The sequence below is a fragment of the Rhinatrema bivittatum genome, chromosome 2 (genome assembly GCF_901001135.1).
Source record: "Rhinatrema bivittatum chromosome 2, aRhiBiv1.1, whole genome shotgun sequence".
Classification (NCBI taxonomy): domain Eukaryota; kingdom Metazoa; phylum Chordata; class Amphibia; order Gymnophiona; family Rhinatrematidae; genus Rhinatrema; species Rhinatrema bivittatum.
In genome coordinates, this window is record NC_042616.1 from 616,962,736 (window position 1) to 616,985,384 (window position 22,649).

The 22,649-nt window shown below is 42.4% G+C and overlaps 1 protein-coding gene across 2 annotated transcripts in view; it reads right to left on the reverse strand.

Annotated features, from left to right (window-relative positions):
* Window positions 1-245: 245 nt before the first annotated feature.
* Window positions 246-22,649, reverse strand: part of LOC115085325 (ras-related protein Rab-10-like) — a 93,630-nt gene continuing 71,226 nt past the window's right edge. For both annotated transcript variants that reach the window (XM_029591201.1, XM_029591200.1), the window contains 2 exons: window positions 5,213-5,314; window positions 246-1,200 (listed from right to left, as the gene is read on the reverse strand). In XM_029591201.1, coding sequence (XP_029447061.1) covers window positions 1,123-1,200; window positions 5,213-5,314 — 180 coding nt within the window. In that variant the 3' untranslated portion in view covers window positions 246-1,122. The remainder of the gene's footprint in view (window positions 1,201-5,212; window positions 5,315-22,649) is intronic.

The following is a 22,649-nucleotide window of genomic DNA, read 5'->3' on the forward strand; positions in this document are numbered from 1 at the left end:
ACAAGAAACTGAAAATAATGACTTAAAGGATACAAGATGAGTCTTTCTAATAGCTAACAACACTTCTGATCATTGTAACAATGTTTATTCTTATTCATCTTCCTAGGACCGCAAAGAGTTAAAAACTGCAAGTATACTGACCTGTCTTTTTCTCTGTGTAACAAACAAAAGCCATATTCCACCCCCACCCACTTTTATGTTATCCCAAGATAAAAACACATACAAGCGAGGCAACATAATATGGATACTTTTAAATGGAGATATCCATCTGAGACCCAGTTTATTTAACTTAATAAGTGAGGGAATTTAATATTGTATTCATTGATCTAACTCAGTGGGTAAACCCTTTTCATCAGGACTTTCATAAAATATCAGTAATCCACCAAGACAATGGAGTCTTGGTTATTCATGTTGTGGACTGTACTTGCTTCAGCAACACTTGCTGGGGAAAGCCTGAACTTGTTGGATCTCAGAAGCTAAACAGAGAGAGGCCGGGCTAGAGGTCCACCAGGTGTTGTGGATTGCAGAAGGCAATGGCAAAACTTCTGCAGTATTCTGTCATGAAACATAGTGGGGGCCATGATCACCTAACCTTTAGGAGCCAGAAGTGCATAGAAAGAGGTTAGGAAAAAACAAACAAACCTACAACTTCATAACCCTTAGGGCAGAGTCAAGAATTATATTGTACCTGCCAAACTAGTACTAAAATTTAAAAAAAGAGAGAAGAGGTGCTCTGTATGAACAGATTACAGAAGACACACTTTTACGATGCTTTCTTTAAAAAACCCTTCCTACCTGCATTACTCAAGTTGTGACAGATACTTCTAAAAGTATCATACGAGGTAATGCTGTGAAAGGAAAATCAAAGAGGAAGAAATGATTTAACTTTGTTCCCCTTCCCAAAAATTAAATATAGATAAAAAATGACTTACACAACAAACACACAATATAAATGTACAAGAATGAGAAGTCTAGATCCGAATCAGTAAGGCAGAACGACTGTTGAGAATTCAATGATCCAGAAATGTTTTGCTTTAGCAAAATCAGAGGATGCAGGTCCATGTCAGTTCTGACATGCCCTTTTTAGAATATCCAGCATGTTGTCTTCTAGCAGGAGGTGTCTCATGTGTTGCAGCAGGCATCTTTTCTCTTTCTTTCCCTCAGAGTCACCACATTGGTGGCAAGTTGCAGAGATGCTTTCTGTAAAACAAGCAACAAGAGACCTGTTTTAAAATCTACAAGTTGGCTTCTCATCTGCCCCTCAACATCCTAGATACTGTCTGCTTTGGGTAACATTCCTTATTTTAATCTTTTTATTTGTTTTATCCCTTTTAACTATTTTACAATAATTTTCTTTTATTCCAGTTATAATTGATAGTTTAGGTGTTAATTGTCTATTAGCTTTGTATGTATTTTTCCTATGTATTTTAATAAGCTGCAAACCATTGTTATGGCTCATCTGAACGACAGTGTAGAAAATCTGATAAATAAATAAATACTCAACCATTTAACTGTATAGTCAAATATTTATGTAGCATATTTTTGTCACTGAATATCAATGTACAGGGTAGCCAGTCCCTTCTTCCTAATTTCTGACAGGAGTGAAAAACCAATTTGGCTTGCAATTTTTCCTTTGAAAGGACTTTAAAAATATATTTTAATTTCAAATATTTGTTTAGTTTTAAACAACCTCTGACAAATATCAGACTTTTTTTTTTAATGCTACTGCATGGTTTCTGAATGGACACCATGAAAATTACTAGAATAAATTACATTTTGTATAAATTTGTACATCAGAACCTACTGCCTTTAAATCATTAATATCATCATCATCATCATCATACAGTGCCATATTTTAGTAGTTACTACTTCCTAACATGTCTGATTGCTGCAGGGGGCTGGCAGGGTAGTGTAGTTATCTGATGAATCTTAGAGACGCTGATTGAATTTCTGCTCATTTATCTCCCACCATGTGACCTCAAACAAGTCAATGTGTGTTTCAATTAGATTATAATCGCTTTTGGGGGAGGGACAATTTAGACATGAATTATCTTGTACAAGTGCTGTATTCACTGTCAGTGCTATTAAACAAAAAAAATATACTTTGTTACTTCAGTATAGTTTGTCAAGTCAAATCGATATTCTACAAGAATTTCAGCTTTCTTATGAAACAAATAGATCAGAATACTGTTCTGAGATTCACTGCTAAGAAACAGAAGTAGAATTAATGTGAGGCCTTGATCATTACTATTCTAGAAACAAAAATATTGCACATCACTAATCAAACCATGAGAATCCTTCACTAGGGGTACCAAGGAATGGGCCCTGGACTTCTTGGAACCAAATTCAACCACCACACATTAGTATGGCAGCTGCTGCTTCTCAAATCTTGGAGTCTTCTGGACACCATATATCATGTCTGCCTTCATGTTCACTGGAGCCACAGAAAGGGGTTTTTCCCACAGCCTTATCTGTAGCTCCTGAAGGATCTTATGGACTGGGGATTGCTATGATATCATTAAAGGATCCCAGAAACTGGAGTACATCTAGCATCTTCATTCTGGACTCTCTCTCCTTCTGTAAAGTAAATGGAATGGCCTCCACCATTAAGAACATAAGAAATTGCCATGCTGGGTCAGACCAAGGGTCCATCAAGCCCAGCATCCTGTTTCCAACAGAGGCCAAAACCAGGCCACAAAAAACTGGCAATTACCCAAACACTAAGAAGAACCCATGCTACTGATGCAATTAATAGCATTGGCTATTCCATAAGTAAAATTGATTAATAGCCATTAATGGACTTCTCCTCCAAGAACTTATCCAAACCTTTTTTGAGCCCAGCTACACTAACTGCACTAACCACATCCTCTGGCAACAAATTCCAGAGCTTTATTGTGCATTGAATGAAAAAGAATTTTCTCCGATTAGTCTTAAATGTGCTACTTGCTAACTTCAAGGAATGCCCCCTAGTACTTCTATTATTCGAAAGTACATAACCGAGTCACATCTACTCGTTCAAGACCTCTCATGATCTTAAAGACCTCTATCATATCCCCCTCAGCCGTCTCTTCTCCAAGCTGAACAGCCCTAACCTCGTCAGCCTTTCCTCATAGGGGAGCTGTTCCATCCCCTTTATCATTTTGGTTGCAAATGGAGAAAGATGGCAAAGGAGAGGTCCTCGGAAGGAGATTCTCTCTTTTCCCATGGAAAAGAAGGTTGGAGGGGAGATCTGTAGATTCCTCATAATCATAGCAGTCTTCATAACCCTACCCCCAGTATATTCAGAATTTGGAATATTCAGATTCTGAGCCTGACTGGTAGGTTGGGGACATGGACCTGGAGTTCACACTGGCTAACAATCAAGGACTCAAAAAGGGGATTGCTTGTTTATGGGGCCTTAGACACAAACTCTTGTGTCTCAGGAAAGTTTCCTCCCCTGATAAGCTAGAAATTACCATCACTGGAAAGGTCATCGATGTTGATTCTCCTCTGGGAAAGGCCTTGGTGTCAATCTGCCAAGTGTCAGCAGGGATTCCAGTATTGGCTGTATGTCCTTTTTGCAGGGGCATTGATGCTCTACAACTTTCTGTCCAAAGCCTGCTGGATTTTCCTATCTAGCTCCTCCACAAAGACTGCCAACACCAACACAGCCTGGGAGCCATGAGAGGAGGCCACATCTGCCTGTGATACCAGAGGTGTATGGTACAGAGGATGAGCTTTTCTCACTATGGGAATACTTCAGGATACTCAAGGCTGCCACCAGAATATCCCTGCTCCTGTTATTGTGTATCAGAAACTGACCCTAATGTTTCTTGGCCTTCACCCAATGCATGCCATCTGACCTCCTTCAATGCTAGAACCAAAAAAGTCAAACCTTTTGCCTTCCTTGGGTGAGAGGGGATAGACAACAGTCCAGTCCCTTGGCTCTTTTTGGGGGATCAATGCTGTAATGTCAATGCACTGCAGTCAGTCAATACAGCTCTCTGGTCCCTTGATGTCGATGCCTTCAATGATGATACTGATGGGCCAAACTATTATATACCAAAATGCTTTTCTATGAGCACAAGGCAGAAACAACATTCTCTAGGAGTCATAGTCATGCAAAGGGGACACCCTTGGATGGTATGGTTGACCTGCAAGAAAAAAAATCACATCTCATCATGAAGGACCATGATAGACATGAACCTCTCGCATAAGGAGAAAAATGGGAAGTCCTGGTGGCTGCCTTCACCCAAAGGCTCAGCCCACGGAGAAAAGAAGCTCCTTCTGGCAGAAGACAGCAGCTCCAGCAAAACCAACCTCTTCAAGATACCTAGCCTCTGCCTAGACATCGTACTTCCTTGCCACTCCTAATGGAGCAGGCCATGCCACTGCTGAACCAAGATAGAACTGATGTCTCAGAGGGGACAGAGGGAATCTTGCAGGAGTGAGAGATGCATCCTGCTTCAATTTCTGTGCTGAGAGTCTGTCGATGCCTAACCTTCGGTTGAGGAGCACAGTCTCCATTTTCTAGAAGTGGGGTTTTTGTACCTATGGGGACATCCTACCATCACTGTAGCAGTTAGCAGTCATAATCCAGCTCCAGGCAGAAATAGCAAACTGAATGACAATCTGAGATGGAGATACAGTCTGCAGAAATTCAGGTCTTGAAGGCACTGACAGCAAGCTTCTTAACCCCACAATTCTCCATTTCACACTTTTTTTTTTCATTTTGCAGAACTGAAAAAGTCTGCTGAAGGGCTGCCCAGGCAGTAGCTTGAAAAAAAGCCCAATGTAGTGACAGAAAAATTAGATCAATAAAAATGACCACAAAACAAACGGTGGTAGGAGAGAGAGACCGGGAACACAACCATGCAGTAACTCAGACAAAGCAAGGGGCTTATGAGGCAGTATGTGTGCCCGAGGATTCCCAAGATCACTCAGTACAGACTTTACCAAGCTCTGACAGGTGGGTCTGTGTTGGTGCTGTTGGATGACATCACCCATGCATTATGGTAATACATGCCTGCTTGTTGTTGGAGAAATTTTATTGTGCCTGACTATGAGCTAAAAAGCACTTGTGTTGCTTTGCACTTGGTGCTTAGTATGTGGGGCACTAGCCTAAACATGCCATCAGTACCCTAAGCATCATAGTGATCAGTTTTTGCTGCTGTTTTTGATTGGCCTTTTTAGAAACAAACATTCAATAAAAACAGACAAGTTGCAAACATACCTTGCCAAATATTCCCTCAACCAAAACTGAAAACGCTTGGTCAATATTTATATTATTTTTGGCACTGGTCTCAAAAAATGGTATCCCATACTCCCAGGCGAGCTAAATGAAAAGAAAGAAAAGAAAATCAGATATTTTTACTCATGTGCTAGTAGTAACAGAAAGAACATCTTATCTTGGTTGTTTAATGATCAGTCTTTTACGGATAAAACTGTTTCAAACGTGCATAATTTACATGAAGATCTCTTTATAATTGCTAGTAAACTATTTTAATGCATGATGATCCCATGCCATGCGATGCTAGTTTCAATTTCATTTTGTACTGTGTTCTGTACTTTTTTCTTTAAGCACTTTTTTCCCCCCAAAAACAAAGAGATCCATATTCAAAAGCCATTTAGATGGATAATATAATAGTTATCAACCACTAAGGCAACTGTTCCGCCACACAGATTATGAAGTAAACATAGACACCAAAGGTGAAACAAATATGCCCATGTATGAGGTCAGTTAATGAGAGTGAAAAAATTCTGTTTCACCTTTGGTGTCTATGTTTACATCATAATCTGTGTGGCAGAAAATTGCCTTAGTGGTTGATTATTGATACGGCTGTCACCACCGCTCCAAATATCTATTTGAGAGTTTACTTTTGATTGTTTTAACATAAAAGTTATCCATCTAAATGACTTACCTAGCTATATTCAGCCCTTATCTGACTAAATTCTAGCCAGCTACTAAGTTAGGAGGCTAGAATTTAGCTGGATAAGTTGGGGTAGTCCAGGGGCATAACTGGGAGGAGTTGATTTAGCTGGCTGAGCCAACTGGCTAACTCCAATACTCAGAGGTAGCTGAATGAATTAGCTGGTTGACAGGTTGATTTGAAAAGCATTGTTTGCGCAAAAACAACCTCATAAGAACACATGCGGGCCTTACATGAGCAACATGCATATTAAGAAGCCACAAAGTATGCACATACATATCTGTGCGCACATCAAGAAGAAGAGGGTGGAATAGGGGCAGGTCATGGGTGTTCCGGGTGGGGCCAAGACTTATATGCTTAAGTCCACATTTTAAAAAAGCTGACAATGGTGTGAGTTGGCTTGTTATCTGCACAACTTTACTTCGGTCCTGATAAGGAGCAAGTCTGGAGATCTCGAGTTTTAGGGCATTTAGCACAGCATGAGGATTTGGGATCAAGTAAGGGGCTTGCAGGATGAAGAACTAGTGGGGTCTTGAAGACCTCAATATAAACTGGGTAAACTGGTGGACTATTTGGAAAAACAGGTTTTCCCCTCATGCGAGCATGTTTTAAAATCTGAACATAAAAATTCTGATTCACAATGACAGAAAGAGCAGACATCGAAGGATCAAAAACTAGATCTCTCCTGGCTTTTGGTTGCCAGTGGAACTGCAGGATACACATATGAAAGTCCTTGCTCCAAAAGAAGGGCAAAAGCATCAGAAGCTAGCTTGCTGTGAGCTCTGCGTGTGGAGCAGAAGAGAGACCTTTCTGTTCCAAAGAGCTGTGAACAGATTCACCCACAGGGTGCCCCAGAGGTGGAAAATCTGATTCACTACTGCTTTTACGAGGGACCATTCAGAGGGTCTAAAGAACGGACTCAGTCTGTCCGCCAACCTGTTCTCCAAACCGGCCACGTAGGTGGCCCTGTGCACCATTCTCTGAGAGATAGCCCAGGTCCACAACTGGACTGCTTCATGACGCGGGAGATATGAGCCTAAACCTCTGTACTTTTTGATGTAATACATCGCCATTTGATTTTCTGTCTGGATGAGGACAACTTTGTTGAACAGTTGAATTCTGAAAGCCCATAGAGAGTACTGAATTGCCCACAGTTCCAGGAAGTTTATCCTGAGTGTACCAAGAGCACTGAATGTAAAGCCTATCTACACAAGCTCTCCAACCTCCCTTGGATGCATCTATGATCAGGAAGATTTGAATCTGAGGAATTTGGAAGGGAACACCCCAAACAGATTAGGATTTTTCTGCCATCAGGACAGCATGTCACTGAGTGGTGGAGTGACCTGGATTCAATCCCTAAGGTCCTGACTGGCGTGTAGACACTGCAACCTGAAATTTTATAGGGTTCTTCTCATGTACAGAGGTGGCATGGGAGTAACATGAATGGCTGTGGCCATGTGGCCCAACAACCTCAAACATGTGCCAAGCTGATGTCTGCTGACTTTCATGGACTTCCTCCACTATTGCCAACAGGGTGGTGGCCCATTGCGGTGGGAGGAAGGCTTGAGCCTGAATTGTATCTAACAGAACTCCAATTAACTCTATTTGAAGTGATGGGCTAAGGTGAGACCTGAGATAGCTGTTGATGAACCTTAGTAACTCCACCACCTGGATGGTCAAAAACATGGATTCCTTGGCTCCTATCCGAGATGTGCTCTTGACCAGCTAATCAGCTAGATAGGGAAACATGTGCACCGCCACCATAGCAAAGTATTTCATGAAGATACATGGGGTGGACACAAGCCCAAGAAGTAGAACACCATATTGGAGGTGATGGTTTCCCATGATGAATCTGAGATACTTCCTGTGACCAAGGCATAACTCAATGTGAGTGTAGGTGTCCTTTGGATGGAATGAGCATAGCCAATCTACTTTTTGCAGAAAGGGGATCAACGTGCCCAGGAAAATTATCTTGAACTTTTCTCTTTTCAAGAACTTGTTCAAGGCCCTTAGGTGTAGGGTGGGATGGAGTCCCCCTGTTTTCTTTGGAATCAGGAAGTACCTGGAGTAAATCCCCACCCTCTCTACTCTGGTGGAATAGGCTCACCCACTCTAGCCATTAAGAGGGAGAAGAGCTTTATGATGCGTTGAGTGGCACATTGGTCTCCATTTCCAATAAAAGTTACACTTGGACATTTCTTTGGCGTCTAACCTCCATTGTTTGCTCAAACGACTTTTTTAGATAGCCTACCCTCCTGCTTTTTCGGTCCAAAGTTATACTGGGCCATAAATTCACATAGAACTCAAGTCTGCCCCCAACAGGAAGGTCCTCTGGCACAGGTACTGGAACCTGACTATGCTCTCTGTGGTCCAGTCAAAACCCCATCCCAGGTGTTGGATGGGATGCCATCTGGGGTTTAGATGCCCTCTGCTGCCTGGGAAGAGTGGGAGGGGCCTACTGAGCACAGGACAGTGAGCAGAGGATAGTGCCTTCCTCAGGTAGAAAAAGTACTTTCCTTACCCCAATCTTGAATATTTCCTAAAAGAGAAGGGTGGGTCTGGAGCATTGCACAGTGAACACGTACACCTGCCATTACATCCTTAACACGGTGTCCAAAGAAATTCTCTCCAGGGCACGGCAAGTCAGCCAGTCATACCTGCATCTCTGGATGGAGATCAGAGGTGTGCACCCAGGCAAGTCTGCATGCCTCTATCCCAATGGCAGAGATTCACGAATGCCACCTCAAACATTATAGGTTGACTGAATCCCATGTTTTCCACACTCCAGAACTTTGACTGGCCCCTACTGGGCATGCCCAGCATGGCACTAACCCTGCAGCCAGCAGGGTCCCCCTTCAGTCTTATTTGATAGCTACAGGCAGTGCCGAAAAAATAAAACAACAAAACGTTACGAACCCAACACCGTGGGGCGTCGGGTGGGTTTCGTGAGGACTAAAATCCTGCTGTCCTGTGAGAACACCTGTTACAGGTAAGCAACATTTGCTTTCTCACAGGACAAGCAGAATGCTAGTCCTCACATATGGGTGATTAGCAAGCTAGAGGCTGAGTAATTTTGTAGTGAAGCAACATGGAGCGATACAGAGGCATTATGACATTTTCTGTTTTATTCACCATTCCCTTTCTAATAATTCCCAACATTCTGTTTGCTTTTTTGACTCCGCAGCACACTGAACCGACGATTTCAATGTGTTATCCACTATGACGCCTAGATCTCTTTCTTGGGTTGTAGCACCTAATATGGAACCCGAACATTGTGTAATTATAGCATGGGTTATTTTTCCCTATATGCATCACCTTGCACTTATCCACATTAAATTTCATCTGCCATTTGGATGCCCAATTTTCCAGTCTCAGAAGGTCTTCCTTCAATTTATCACAATCTGCTTGTGATTTAACTACTCTGAACAATTTTGTGTCATCTACAAATTTGATTATCTCACTCGTCGTATTTCTTTCCAAATCATTTATAAATATATTGATTGGTTCAAGTGGAATTCCGTAACTACCTTGGGAAGGAATTTTGGATGTGTACGGAGAACCACTCTGTCATGTAGGAATTTCGTATAGGGTGAGTTCGTGACAAGTGCTTGTAACTCACTAACCCTTCTAGCGGATGTAATGGCTATGAGGAAGATAGTCTTCCATGTGAGAAATTTAACATAAGAACATAAGAAAATGCCATACTGGGTCAGACCAAGGGTCCATCAAGCCCAGCATCCTGTTTCCAACAGTGGCCAATCCAGGCCATAAGAACCTGGCAAGTACCCAAAAACTAAGTCTATTCCATGTAACCATTGCTAATGGCAGTGGCTATTCTCTAAGTGAACTTAATAGCAGGTAATGGACTTCTCCTCCAAGAACTTATCCAATCCTTTTTTAAACACAGCTATACTAACTGCATGAACCACATTCTCTGGCAACAAATTCCAGAGTTTAATTGTGCGTTGAGTAAAAAAGAACTTTCTCCAATTAGTTTTAAATGTGCCCCATGCTAACTTCATGGAGTGCCCCCTAGTCTTTCTACTATCCGAAAGAGTAAATAACCGATTCACATCTACCCGTTCTAGACCTCTCATGATTTTAAACACCTCTATCATATCCCCCCTCAGTCATCTCTTCTCCAAGCTGAAAAGTCCTAACCTCTTTAGTCTTTCCTCATAGGGGAGTTGTTCCATTCCCTTTATCATTTTGGTAGCCCTTCTCTGTACCTTCTCCATCGCAATTATATCTTTTTTGAGATGCGGCGGCCGGAATTGTACACGGTATTCAAGGTGCGGTCTCACCATGGAGCGATACAGAGGCATTATGACATTTTCCGTTTTATTCATCATTCCTTTTCTAATAATTCCCAACATTCTGTTTGCTTTTTTGACTGCCGCAGCACACTGCACCGACGATTTCAATGTGTTATCCACTATGACACCTAGATCTCTTTCTTGGGTTGTAGCACCTAATATGGAACCCAACATTGTGTAATTATAGCATGGGTTATTTTTCCCTATATGCATCAGCTTGCACTTATCCACATTAAATTTCATCTGCCATTTGGATGCCCAATTTTCCAGTCTCACAAGGTCTTCCTGCAATTTATCACAATCTGCTTGTGATTTAACTACTCTGAACAATTTTGTGTCATCTGCAAATTTGATTATCTCACTCGTCGTATTTCTTTCCAGATCATTTATAAATATATTGAACAGTAAGGGTCCCAATACAGATCCCTGAGGCACTCCACTGTCCACTCCCTTCCACTGAGAAAATTGCCCATTTAATCCTACTCTCTGTTTCCTGTCTTTTAGCCAGTTTGCAATCCACGAAAGGACATCGCCACCTATCCCATGACTTTTTACTTTTCCAGGAAGCCTCTCATGAGGAACTTTGTCAAATGCCTTCTGAAAATCCAAGTATACTATATCTACCGGTTCACCTTTATCCACATGTTTATTAACTCCTTCAAAAAAGTGAAGCAGATTTGTGAGGCAAGACTTGCCCTGGGTAAAGCCATGCTGACTTTGTTCCATTAAACCATGTCTTTCTATATGTTCTGTGATTTTGATGTTTAGAACACTTTCCACTATTTTTCCTGGCACTGAAGTCAGGCTAACCAGTCTGTAGTTTCCCGGATCGCCCCTGGAGCCCTTTTTAAATATTGGGGTTACATTTGCTATCCTCCAGTCTTCAGGTACAATGGATGATTTTAATGATAAGTTACAAATTTTTACTAATAGGTCTGAAATTTCATTTTTTAGTTCCTTCAGAACTCTGGGGTGAATACCATCCGGTCCAGGTGATTTACTACTCTTCAGTTTGTCAATCAGGCCTACCACATCTTCTGGGTTCACCGTGATTTGATTTAGTCCATCTGAATCATTACCCATGAAAACCTTCTCCATTATGGGTACCTCCCCAACATCCTCTTCAGTAAACACCGAAGCAAAGAAATCATTTAATCTTTCCGCGATGGCCTTATCTTCTCTAAGTGCTCCTTTAACCCCTCGATCATCTAATGGTCCAACTGACTCCCTCACAGGCTTTCTGCTTCGGATATATTTAAAAAAGTTTTTACTGTGAGTTTTTGCCTCTACGGCCAACTTCTTTTCAAATTCTCTCTTAGCCTGTCTTATCAATGTCTTACATTTAACTTGCCAATGTTTATGCTTTATCCTATTTTCTTCTGTTGGATCCTTCTTCCAATTTTTGAATGAAGATCTTTTGGCTAAAATAGCTTCTTTCACCTCCCCTTTTAACCATGCCGGTAATCGTTTTGCCTTCTTTCCACCTTTCTTAATAGAAACATATAGAAACATAGAAACATAGAAATGACGGCAGAAGAAGACCAAATGGCCCATCTAGTCTGCCCAGCAAGCTTCACACATATTTTCTCTCATACTTATCTGTTTCTCTTAGCTCTTGGTTCTATTTCCCTTCCACCCCCACCTTTAATGTAGAGAGCAGTGATGGAGCTGCATCCAAGTGAAATATCTAGCTTGATTCGTTAGGGGTAGTAGCCGCCGCAATAAGCAAGCTGCACCCATGCTTATTTGTTTTACCCAGACTATGTTATTAGCCCTTATTGGTTGTTTTTCTTCTCCCCTGCCGTTGAAGCAGGGAGCTATGTGTGGAATACATCTGGACTGTGCTTCTAGAATGGTATTTTTTAACAATGACCACGCCTCTTGGACATTTTTTACTTTTGTAGCTGCTCCTTTCAGTTTTTTTCTAACAATTTTTCTCATTTTATCAAAGTTTCCCTTTTGAAAGTTTAGCACGAGAGCCTTGGATTTGCACACTGTTCCTTTTCCAGTCATTAAATCAAATTTGATCATATTATGATCACTATTGCCAAGCGGCCCCACCACCGTTACCTCTCTCACCAAGTCCTGTGCTCCACTGAGAATTAGATCTAAAATTGCTCCCTCTCTCGTCGGTTCCTGAACCAATTGCTCCATAAAGCTATCATTTATTCCATCCAGGAACGTTATCTCTCTAGCGTGACCCGATGATACATTTACCCAGTCTATATATTAAGATCACAGGAATCTATGGGTTCGAAAGGAGAACGCATTAGTCTTGTTAAAACCAGATTCAGGTCCCATTCTGTGACTGGAGGCCGAATTGGTGGTCTAATTTGAGTTAAACCTCTCATAAACCTACTGACAAGAGGTTGTGTGGATATAGGTGCATCTCCCATTTTGTTATGGTAAGCTGAGATTGCACTTAAATGTACTCTTACAGATGAAGTCTGGAGATCAGATTCTGAAAGATGGTAAAAGTAGTCTAGTAGAGAAGTAATGGGGTAAGTGAAAGGATCAATATTCTTTTGTCTGCACCACAAAGTGAATCTCTTCCATTTGGAAGAATAATTCTTTCGTGTGGAAGGTTTACGTGAAGCTATAAGCATTTGAGATACATTGGTTGAAAGACTGAGTGGTTGTAAAATCAAGCTTTCAACATCCATGCTGTCAGGGATAGGGACTGCAGGTTGGGATGGCTCAACTGACCCTGATCCTGAGTTATGAGAGTGGGAGCTACTCCCAGACGAATTGGATCCCTGACTGAGAGGTCTAGAAGTGTGGGAAACCATACTTGTCGAGGCCAATACGGGGCTATTAGTATCATGGACCCCTTGTCCTGTTGTAGCTTCACTAGAGTTTTGGTTATGAGCAGTATCGGAGGATACGCGTATAGAAGGCCTGAGTTCCAAGGGCAAGCAAAGGCGTCCTTGGCTGGCTGGTTTTTCTGTTTGTGAAGAGAACAGAATTTGTCCACTTTGTGATTCAGATGTGATGCAAAGAGGTCTATTGTTGGTTGTCCCCAACGCTGAAATATCCTGGTCACTACTGAGGGATCCAGGGACCACTCGTGTGGTAGGAACTGACGACTGAGTCGATCCGCCACTACACTGTGGGGGTAATTTTCAAAAGGAGTTACATGCGTAAATGTAGCTACTATTGTAGCAATTTTCAAAAGCCATTTACTCAAGTAAAGTGCACTTATGTGAGTAAATCCTATAGACAAGTCAATGGCATATATTGTAGCAATTTTCAAAAACCCACTTACTCAAGTAAAGTGAATTTACTCCAGTGAACCTGGTTTTTACTTGAGTAAATGCTTTTTAAAATCAGGCCCTTAGATTGCCTGCCAGATAAGTGGCCCGGAGGAACATTGAGTGGTTCAGGGCCCAGCCCCAAATCTGTGCAGCTTCTTGACAAAGGAGATACGAGCCCGTACCTCCTTGTTTGTTGATGTACCACATGGCAACTGTGTTGTCCGTTTGGATTAGAACAGTCTTGTGTGAAAGGCAGTCCTTGAACGCATGCAGTGCATAATGTATAGCTCAAAACTCCAGGAAATTGATTTGAAGTGTTGCTTCGAGTTTTGTCCAAGTACCTTGGGTTTGGAGAGTGTCTATGTGAGCTCCCCAACCCAAGGTGGATGCATCTGTAGTTAACGTTATCTGTGGGACTGGTTGTGGGAAGGGTAGGCCCTTGCGCAAATTGTCCTTGTTCACCCACCAAAGTAGAGAGGAGCGTAGTTGGTGGGTTACTTGAATTGGAGAATGCAGTGGTTGAATGGCTTGGATCCATTGAGATCTTAAAGTCCATTGAGTTACCCGTATGGCTAGTCTTGCCATAGGAGTGACATGAACTGTGGAGGCCATGTGGCCTAGTAAGTTGAGAAACTGATGAGCTGTTGCATGTTTCTTTGAGTAAATTGAGTTTGCCAACATGGACAGTGTTTCTGCTCGATCCTCAGGTAGAAAAGCCCTTGAGAGGATAGTGTTCAATTCTGCTCCTATGAATTGAAGCAGGTGAGATGGAGTAAGATGGGACTTTTGATAATTTATGAGAAATACCATCGAATGGAGGACAGTAATTGTTTGATTGAGAGAAGCGAGAGCTCCTTGTAGAGACTGACTTCTGATGAGCCAGTCGTCTAAGTATGGAAACACATGGACACTTTGTTTGTGCAAGTGTGCTGCTATTACTGCCAGACATTTGGTGAACACTCTGGGAGCAGAGGCAAGTCCGAATGGCAGTACTCTGTATTGGAAATGTTGATGCCCCACCATGAAGCGCAGGTACTTGCAGTGAGGAGGGAATATTGGTATGTGAGCGTAAGCGTCTTGAAGATCCAGAGAACAAAGCCAATCTCCTGTTTGAAGAAGTAGAAGCATGGTGCCTAGAGAGACCATCCTGAATTTTTCTTTCTTCAGAAATTTGAGATTTCTGAGGTCTAGGATGGGACGTAGGCCTCCGGTTTTCTTTGGAATGAGGAAATAATGGGAATAGAATTCTCTTCCCTTCTGAGACCGGGGCACCGGCTCTACTGCCCTGGCTTTCAGAAGGGTGGATAATTCTATTTGTAATTGAAGCATATGATTTTCACTGAGATGAGATTGACTTGGTGGAAAATCTTGGGGAATTGAGATGAAATTGAGTTGATATCCTCGATATATTATTGATAGGACTCATTGGTCTGATGTTATTGATATCCAACTGTTGTAAAATTTGGATATCCGGCCTCCCACTGGTGGTCCTGGCTGAGGATTTGAGTAAAGGCTGAGTACTCTGGATGAAATTTCAAAAACCAGCAGCAGGTCCTGTTTGTGGAGCAGGTTGGGGCCTAGCTGCTCTCTGTTGCCGTGGTTGCGGTCTTTGCTGGGTTCTGGAAGGCCTGTGTCTAGATGCAGGAGGGTAATATCTCTGCTGTCGGTAGAAAGGCCGTCTGGTGTCTTTCTGTGGAGGCCTATGGCCAGTATGTATGGGGGGGGGGGTCCTGTGGGAGGGAAGATAGCTGTTTCAATGTTTCTGTGTGTTCTTTTAATTGAGACACAGCATCCTGCACCTTGGATCCGAATAGGTTGTCTCCTAGGCAGGGGAGATCCACCAACTTATCCTGGACCTCTGGCCTAAGGTCAGAGGCCTTGAGCCAAGCCCACCTCCTGGCACTGATGCCTGATGCAGCCACCCTTGAAGCCGTCTCAAAGCCATCGTAGGCAGCTCGGACTTCATGTTTTCCAGCTTTTAAACCTTTGTTTATGATGGCCTGTGCAGCCTCCTGGTATTGTGTGGGAAGAGATGGAACAAACTCCTCAATTTGTTTTCATAGATTTCTTTGGTACTGGGTCATATAGAGGTGATAGGATGAGATTCTAGAATTCAACATTGCGCCTTGAAACACTTTACGACCCAGGGAATCCAGAAACCTATGGTCTTTACCTGGGGGATTTGATGAGTGGACTCTTGTTCTTTTAGATCTTTTCTGTGCTGATTCCATGACCACTGACTGGTGGGGAAGTTGTGACTTTTGGTATCCAGGAGTGGATTGCACTAGGTAGGTACTATCCATTCTTTTATTTACTGCAGGAACAGAGCAGGGATGTTCCCAAAGAAGATGTTGTAGCTGTAATAGAACATCATGGATTGGAATTGCCACAACTTGTTTTGGAGGGTCAACGAATTGGAGTACCTCCAAGGTCTGTTGTCTAGTGTCCTGCTCTGTTTCCAATTTAAAGGGATGGAGTCTGCCATCTCCTGTACAAATGTGGTGAAGGTGAGATCTTCTGGAGGAGATTGTTTTCTGGGATGTGGTGGTGATGGGTCAGACATAAAGTCTTCTGATGAAGTGTCTGAAGCAGTATGTATCATATTATGGAGTTTTTTGTTGTGGTACTGATGGTTTAGGTGGAGGAAGAAGGCCTGAAGGTCCTGGCAAAGGGTCTTCAGGAGAAGAATCCTCTTCCCTTGGATTAGATGGCAAAGAATCCAATAAATCCTGGTATCTTTTTTGTAATATATTATGTAGTGCTGCCTCTGTGGATCCTGGAGCCCCAGGAAGAAGTGGCACTGTTGATGAAGACATTGGCATCGAGGATATTGGTCTCTTCGATGATTGTTTAGTGGTTATCGATGTTGTTCCATTTTTCCTTTGTGTTGGCGCAAGGGTGACCATGGGCATCAGTATCGGAACCGATGAAGTAATCGGCATCGATCCAGACTCCGAAAAGGGAGGAGGCATCGATACTGGCATCGACGGCGCTGTCATCAGTGGTATCGATGTCACTGGCAGCGGGGTTTTCCCCGGCATTGGGAGTAATCCTGGCATCGGCGATGTCGCCGGTACTGATACTGCCATCATCATAGGTAGGTTTACCGGCATCGGTGACGTCACCTGTGATATTGCCGGCATCGGCATGGTAGCCGGAAGTTGTTCTTTTAGGGCTTGCATTACTGCTTCTTTAATCAGTGTAGTCAAGTCCTGTGGTACGGGTGGAACACTTGGCGCCGATGGAGGAGGAGACAATATCTCCTGCGATGGCTGTGTAGGCCAGGGGTGGGCAGTTCCGGTCCTTGAGGGCCACAAACCAGTCTGGTTTTCAGGATATCCCTAATGAATATGCATGACATAGATTTGCATACAACTGAGGCAGAGTGCATGCAAATCTCTCTCATGCATATTCATTAGGGATATCCTGAAAACCAGACTGGTTTGTGGCCCTCAAGGACCGGAACTGCCCACCCCTGGTGTAGGCTGTACCGAGGGAGGCCTAGGTGATGGAGATGTATCCTTATGTTTTGGTCGTTTCCCGATCGGTTCCTCCGGGGAGGGAACTGACGGAGATGTGGAGGCATGACAATGCCGATGTTTAGGCCTTACCTCGGTCTCCGATCTCACCGATGACGTTGACTGTGTTGGCGATGCTTTATCCCCAGAACCGTCCAGTCAATGTTTTTTCAGCAGGATTTTCTTTGTAATTCCTGCTGGGGAAGATTTAGTTGAAGTCGAAGGTGAAGGAATTAGTTGTAGGTGAAAAAGTTGTTCAATTGTTTCCTGCCGGAGTTTTCTTCCCTTCGGTGTCATTTCCTGACATTGCTGACAGGACGAAATATCATGTTTTTCGCCCAAACAAACGACGCATTCAAGATCCAGGTCTGTGACAGACATGGTCCGATTACACGTCGGGCATTTTTTAAAATCCAAAGCCATGGTGGTATCGACAGCTGTCGATGAAAATGAAATATTTTGAGAGAAAAAAATTAGCGTTTTTGAATGAAAAACTCTATGAATATCGCACCGTCTGGTGAGATATAGTGAGAGTGACTTAAGGGAGAGAAAATTTTTAAGAGATGACTTTTCAGTCAGAATTGAGTATAAAACTCAGAGGGCTCTTATCTCCGTGATGCTTTCAGCAGCGTGGAAAAACGAAGACTAGAGTGAGACCCCTGTGGCAGAGAATATCATGGCATGCTGGGCATGTTCAGTGGCCTCACAGTACCAGTCAAAAGTTTCTAGAAACTTTGACAGAAGTTTTCCCGCAATAGGGCTCCGTCAGTGACTTAACCCATATGTGAGGACTAGCATCCTGCTTGTCCTGGGATAACTTGGTGCTATATTAGATAGCTAACTTAATTTAAAGGCTTTTATAAAAGCTACAATTAAAGATGGCTTTTATAAATTGCAAATTTTGAAGAAACTAAAACCTTTGTTGCACAGTAATGATTTTCGAACAGTGCTCCAAGCCCTTTTACTATCTAAGATGGACTACTGCAATGCTCTTCTTTTGGGCCTTCCATTATCATCTATCCGCCCTCTGCAACTTTTGCAGAATGCTGCCGCACATCTGCTGACAAATTCTAAGAAATTTGATCATATCACCCCCATTCTGATGGGCCTCCATTGGTTGCCTATCCACTCCCGAATCCAGTACAAATGTCTGACTCTTATCCATAAAACCATCTACAGCAATAATACAGAATGGCTAAATGCATCCCTTCATATTCATACTCCCTCACATATTAGACACACATTTTATTTATTTATTTATTTGCAGTTTTTATATACCAACATTTGTTTAGTAGCTCCACCTAGAGCCATCCACCCAAAGATTTAAAAAAAAAGCTAAAAACTTGGCTCTTTAAACAAGCATTCCCTGAATAACATTCCACCCCCTCACACCCACCCCTCACTATCGCCCATCTATAAACATGTGTTCCCTGAATAACATTTCACCCCCCCACACCATAGCCACCCTCCCCTTCCCACCGCCCAATCTATATTCTCCAATAATGTTCTTATATGCTCTAATAATGTTCTATATATGCTCTAATAATGCTCTGTATATGCCCTTGAAAAGTACATGCTCTAATAATGTTCTGTATATACACCACCTATCAGCTTTACCACAATCTGCATGCCCGAATAATGTACATATTTCTTCATCTCCTACCCCTTGTATGCTCTAATAACGTATATATTTCACCCTCTCCTCCCATCTACAGGCTCTAATAAGTTACTGTACATATATTACCCTTGCCCTCTTAGTACTGTATATTTTTCATCTTTTCCCTCTTAGCCTTAAGAACGTAAGAACATAAGAAATTGCCATGCTGGGTCAGACCAAGGGTCCATCAAGCCCAGCATCCTGTTTCCAACAGAGGCCAAACCAGGCCACAAGAACCTGGCAATTGCCCAAACACTAAGAAGATCCCATGCTACTGATGCAATTAATAGCAGTGGCTATTCCCTAAATAAACTTGATTAATAGCCGTTAATGGACTTCTCCTCCAAGAACTTATCCAAACCTATTTTGAACCCAGCTACACTAACTGCACTAACCACATCCTCTGGCAACAAAATTCCAGAGCTTTATTGTGTATTTACACTGTATTTCTTCCTCTATTACTTTCTTTTATCCCCTAGACATCTCCCTCTTCTCCTCCTCACTATTTCCTGCTATACATTATCAAGCCTTTCCTTACCCCCCCCTTATAAATTTGTTTTCTCCCCCCTCCAAATTTTTTCTCCTACCCCATTTACCCCAATCAAGTTCATTGTAAACTAATATGTTACTCCCTCCAAATTTTGTCGCACCTTGTTCTTTGAACCACGTTCAAGTTCGCTGTAAACCGATATGATGTACCCACGAATACTGGTCTAAAAAAAACCCTTTTAAATAATAGTAATAAAATAATATGATGAGATTTTAGTACTTTAAAAGGGTGCTACAATAAATGCCTTTGAATTGTCCATAGGATATTCAGGTATAAGTGTACTTTACATCCATAGATGGCTTTTAAAATTACTATAATAATGTGTTACACTTACACGTATAACTCCTTTTAAAATTACCTTCCCAATGAATAAGTGACCCGGACACCAACGTGGAAAGTAAACTGCTGGGTGAACAGGCTATGAAAAACTTCTTGCCCAAAGTTACTGTCATTTTTTGATAAAATTGCCCAGACAATAATAGGACGTGAAAATGTGCACTGATGACCAAGTAGCAGATTTGCAGATGTCTTCAGTGGGAATTGCCTTGAAATGAGCTACTGATGTAGCCATAACTCTCAACTGATGAGCCTTGACAGAGTCAGCAATCTGGAGGCCTGCTAAAGCATAACAATAAGCAATACTGTCTGCTTGCCAATTGGACAAAGTTCATTTGGCAACTGCTATGCAAGTCAGTTAGGATTGTAGGAGATGAATAGTTGTGAGGCCTGTCAATGTGGCCAAGTCATGTTCCTGTAGTACACTAATGCTTTTTTTACAGTTCAAGGAATGAATCACCTTTTCACCTTCATGTGCGTGTGGACTCAGAAAGAATGTAGGAAACATGATAGATTGATTTATATGGAAAGCTCAGACCTCTTGTGCGAAGCACCACCCTATTGTGGAAGAACTGCATGTAAGACGCGTAATGAACCAAAACTTGAATTTCACAGACTCTTCTGTTTAATGTGGTCATAACAAGGAATAATACTTTCCATGTGAGAAATGCTGACCTCAATGATGCAGAAGGTGGCTTCATAAGTTGTGCCAGAACCACATTTAAAGTCTCATGGAACAGGTGGTTTGACAACTGGAGGTCTAGCCTTTCATTAATTTTGATACCCAGGGATAATGGAGATTGGCCTATCTTCAATCTGAATATGGTAGGCCATTATAGTACAAAGATGTACTCTCACTGATGAGGTATTGAGAGCTGAAGAAGAAAGCAAGCAAGTACTGAAGTAGCTCTTGTGGCTTGCATGTAAATGGGTCCAAAGAGCTTAGTTTTCTTCCTGGTATTTCCATTTAATGCCATAAACTCTCCTAGTTGAGGGTTTTCTGGCATATACTATTACATCCTCAACTTTTTTGGGTAAGGGAATGAGTCAATCAACAAGTGCTCAACATCCAGGCTGTCAAGTTCAGAGAAAGAAGGTTTGGATGATAAAGACATTCCTCTTGGAGTTAACAAGGTTGGATCTGCTCCGAGAGGGATTGAAGGGCTGATGGATGGTTTACCAGATAGGTGAACCATACTTATCTGGGCCATGCTGATATAATAAGAATCAGATGGACCTGGTCTTTGAAGACTTTTTGTACCGTCCTGGTTATTAACAGTATTGCCAGAAATATGTACATGAGATTGATATTCCAACTGAGTAGAAAGGCATCCTAAGTGGATAAGAATTAGCTGGAAAGAATGGAACAAAATCTTTCCAATTTTCTGTTTTCCTCTGATTGAAAGAGGTCAATTCAGGGACGTCCTTAGAGGTCAAACAGTCTGTCAGCTGTTAACTGTTGCAGGGTCCATTTGTGTAGATGAAATACCCTGATGAGGTGGCCCACTAGTGTTGGCAATCCCAGAAAATTAAGTTGCTAGCAGAATAGCTTAATGACTGCATGCCTATTCCCAAATCTTTATCGTGTCTTTGCAGACAGTCCATGACCCCATGCCTTATCTCGAGGAATCTTGATGATTGTAGAAATTGAATTGACTTCTATAGGGCAAGTCCTCCTGGGAAGTTGTGGTCACTAGCCAGTCATTCAGGTATGGGAAGACACAGATGCCTTGATGGAAGTGTGCTGCTACTACACTTTAAGCACTTGGTAAAGACCCTGGTGCTGGTGACAGACCAAAAGGAGTACTCAGTACTCTTCATGAGAGGATTCCACCAAAATTTGCAAATAGTGACAGTGGGAGGGATGGATATGTGAGCACAAGTGTCCTTCAGATCCAAGACACACATCCATTCCCCGCCTGGATGAAGGATAGAAACGTGTGGAGGGAGTTCATTTTTAATTTCTCCCAGAAAAGATTCTTGTTCAGATTTTTTATATCCAGTATGGGTCTTAGTCCCCTGAATTTCATGGAGATAAGGAAATAGCGGGAGTAGAACCCCTTGCCATTTTGATTAGATGGGAGAGGTTCTATTGCCCTCTGAGTGAGAAGTGATTCCAATTCCAGGTGGAGGTGCTGTAAAGATCCAATGCCAAATTCTCCTCTAGACTGTGGATGTTGCTATGAGCTGCTTGGACTACACATCTAGTCCTCCCAGCCCTATGCTTCTTGCTCCCTGCCCCCTCCCCAGCAGCCATCGTGCTTCCTGCAGGGACTTGTATCTATACTGAGACAATCTAATTAATCAGTTGTCAGAGCTTGGTCCTACTTTCTGGTCTTCGTACTCTGGCTCCATTTCTGTATTCAGAAGATTTCATCTCCAGCTTCTATATTCAGCATTCCTGACTTTTCTCCTTTTTGGGTTTCTGATCTGATCAAGTCCATCACTCCAATTTGCAGCTTCATACTCCTTCCTGGCATAGGGGTTACCCCTGTTTCTCATGCCATGCCAGCCATCACAACCTGAGGGGAAGGTGGTCAACATAGGTGGAAGTTGCCCAGGTTTCCTAGGTCACTTGTTCCTAGAGCAATCCACCAAGCTGGTCGTGTATTTGATAACCCAGGATAAGGTCCTGAGGAAGCTGAACAAATGTCTGGTAATCTTGCAGAGCAAGTTAATGTGCTTGCTTGAAACCCTTTTTCCTGGGGTCTATGAATTACAATCGCAAGTACCTTCTTCTGTTCATATTCCCCTTGCAGCTGTGGAGTGTATGGAGGGAAACCCTCCTGTGCTTTCCTGGAGATCCAAAAGCCTGTCAGGGCTTTTTGAATCAGTCTTTACTCTGCAGGACTCCTGTTTTCATCAATCAGTTGTCAGAGCTTAGTCCTACCTTCCAGTTCAGTTCCTGTATCCATAAGAATTCCATCGCCACATTCTACATTTAGCAATTCTGCCTGTTCTCATTCCTGGTTTGTTCCAGTCCCTTGCTTCAATTTCCAGCTTCATATTTTTTGCTGGTATCAAGGGCCATCAGAACCTGAGGGCTCAACTCGAGGAGAAAGTGGTCAGCATAGGCGGAAGGTGCCCAAGTTTCCTGCTTTCTCAGTCA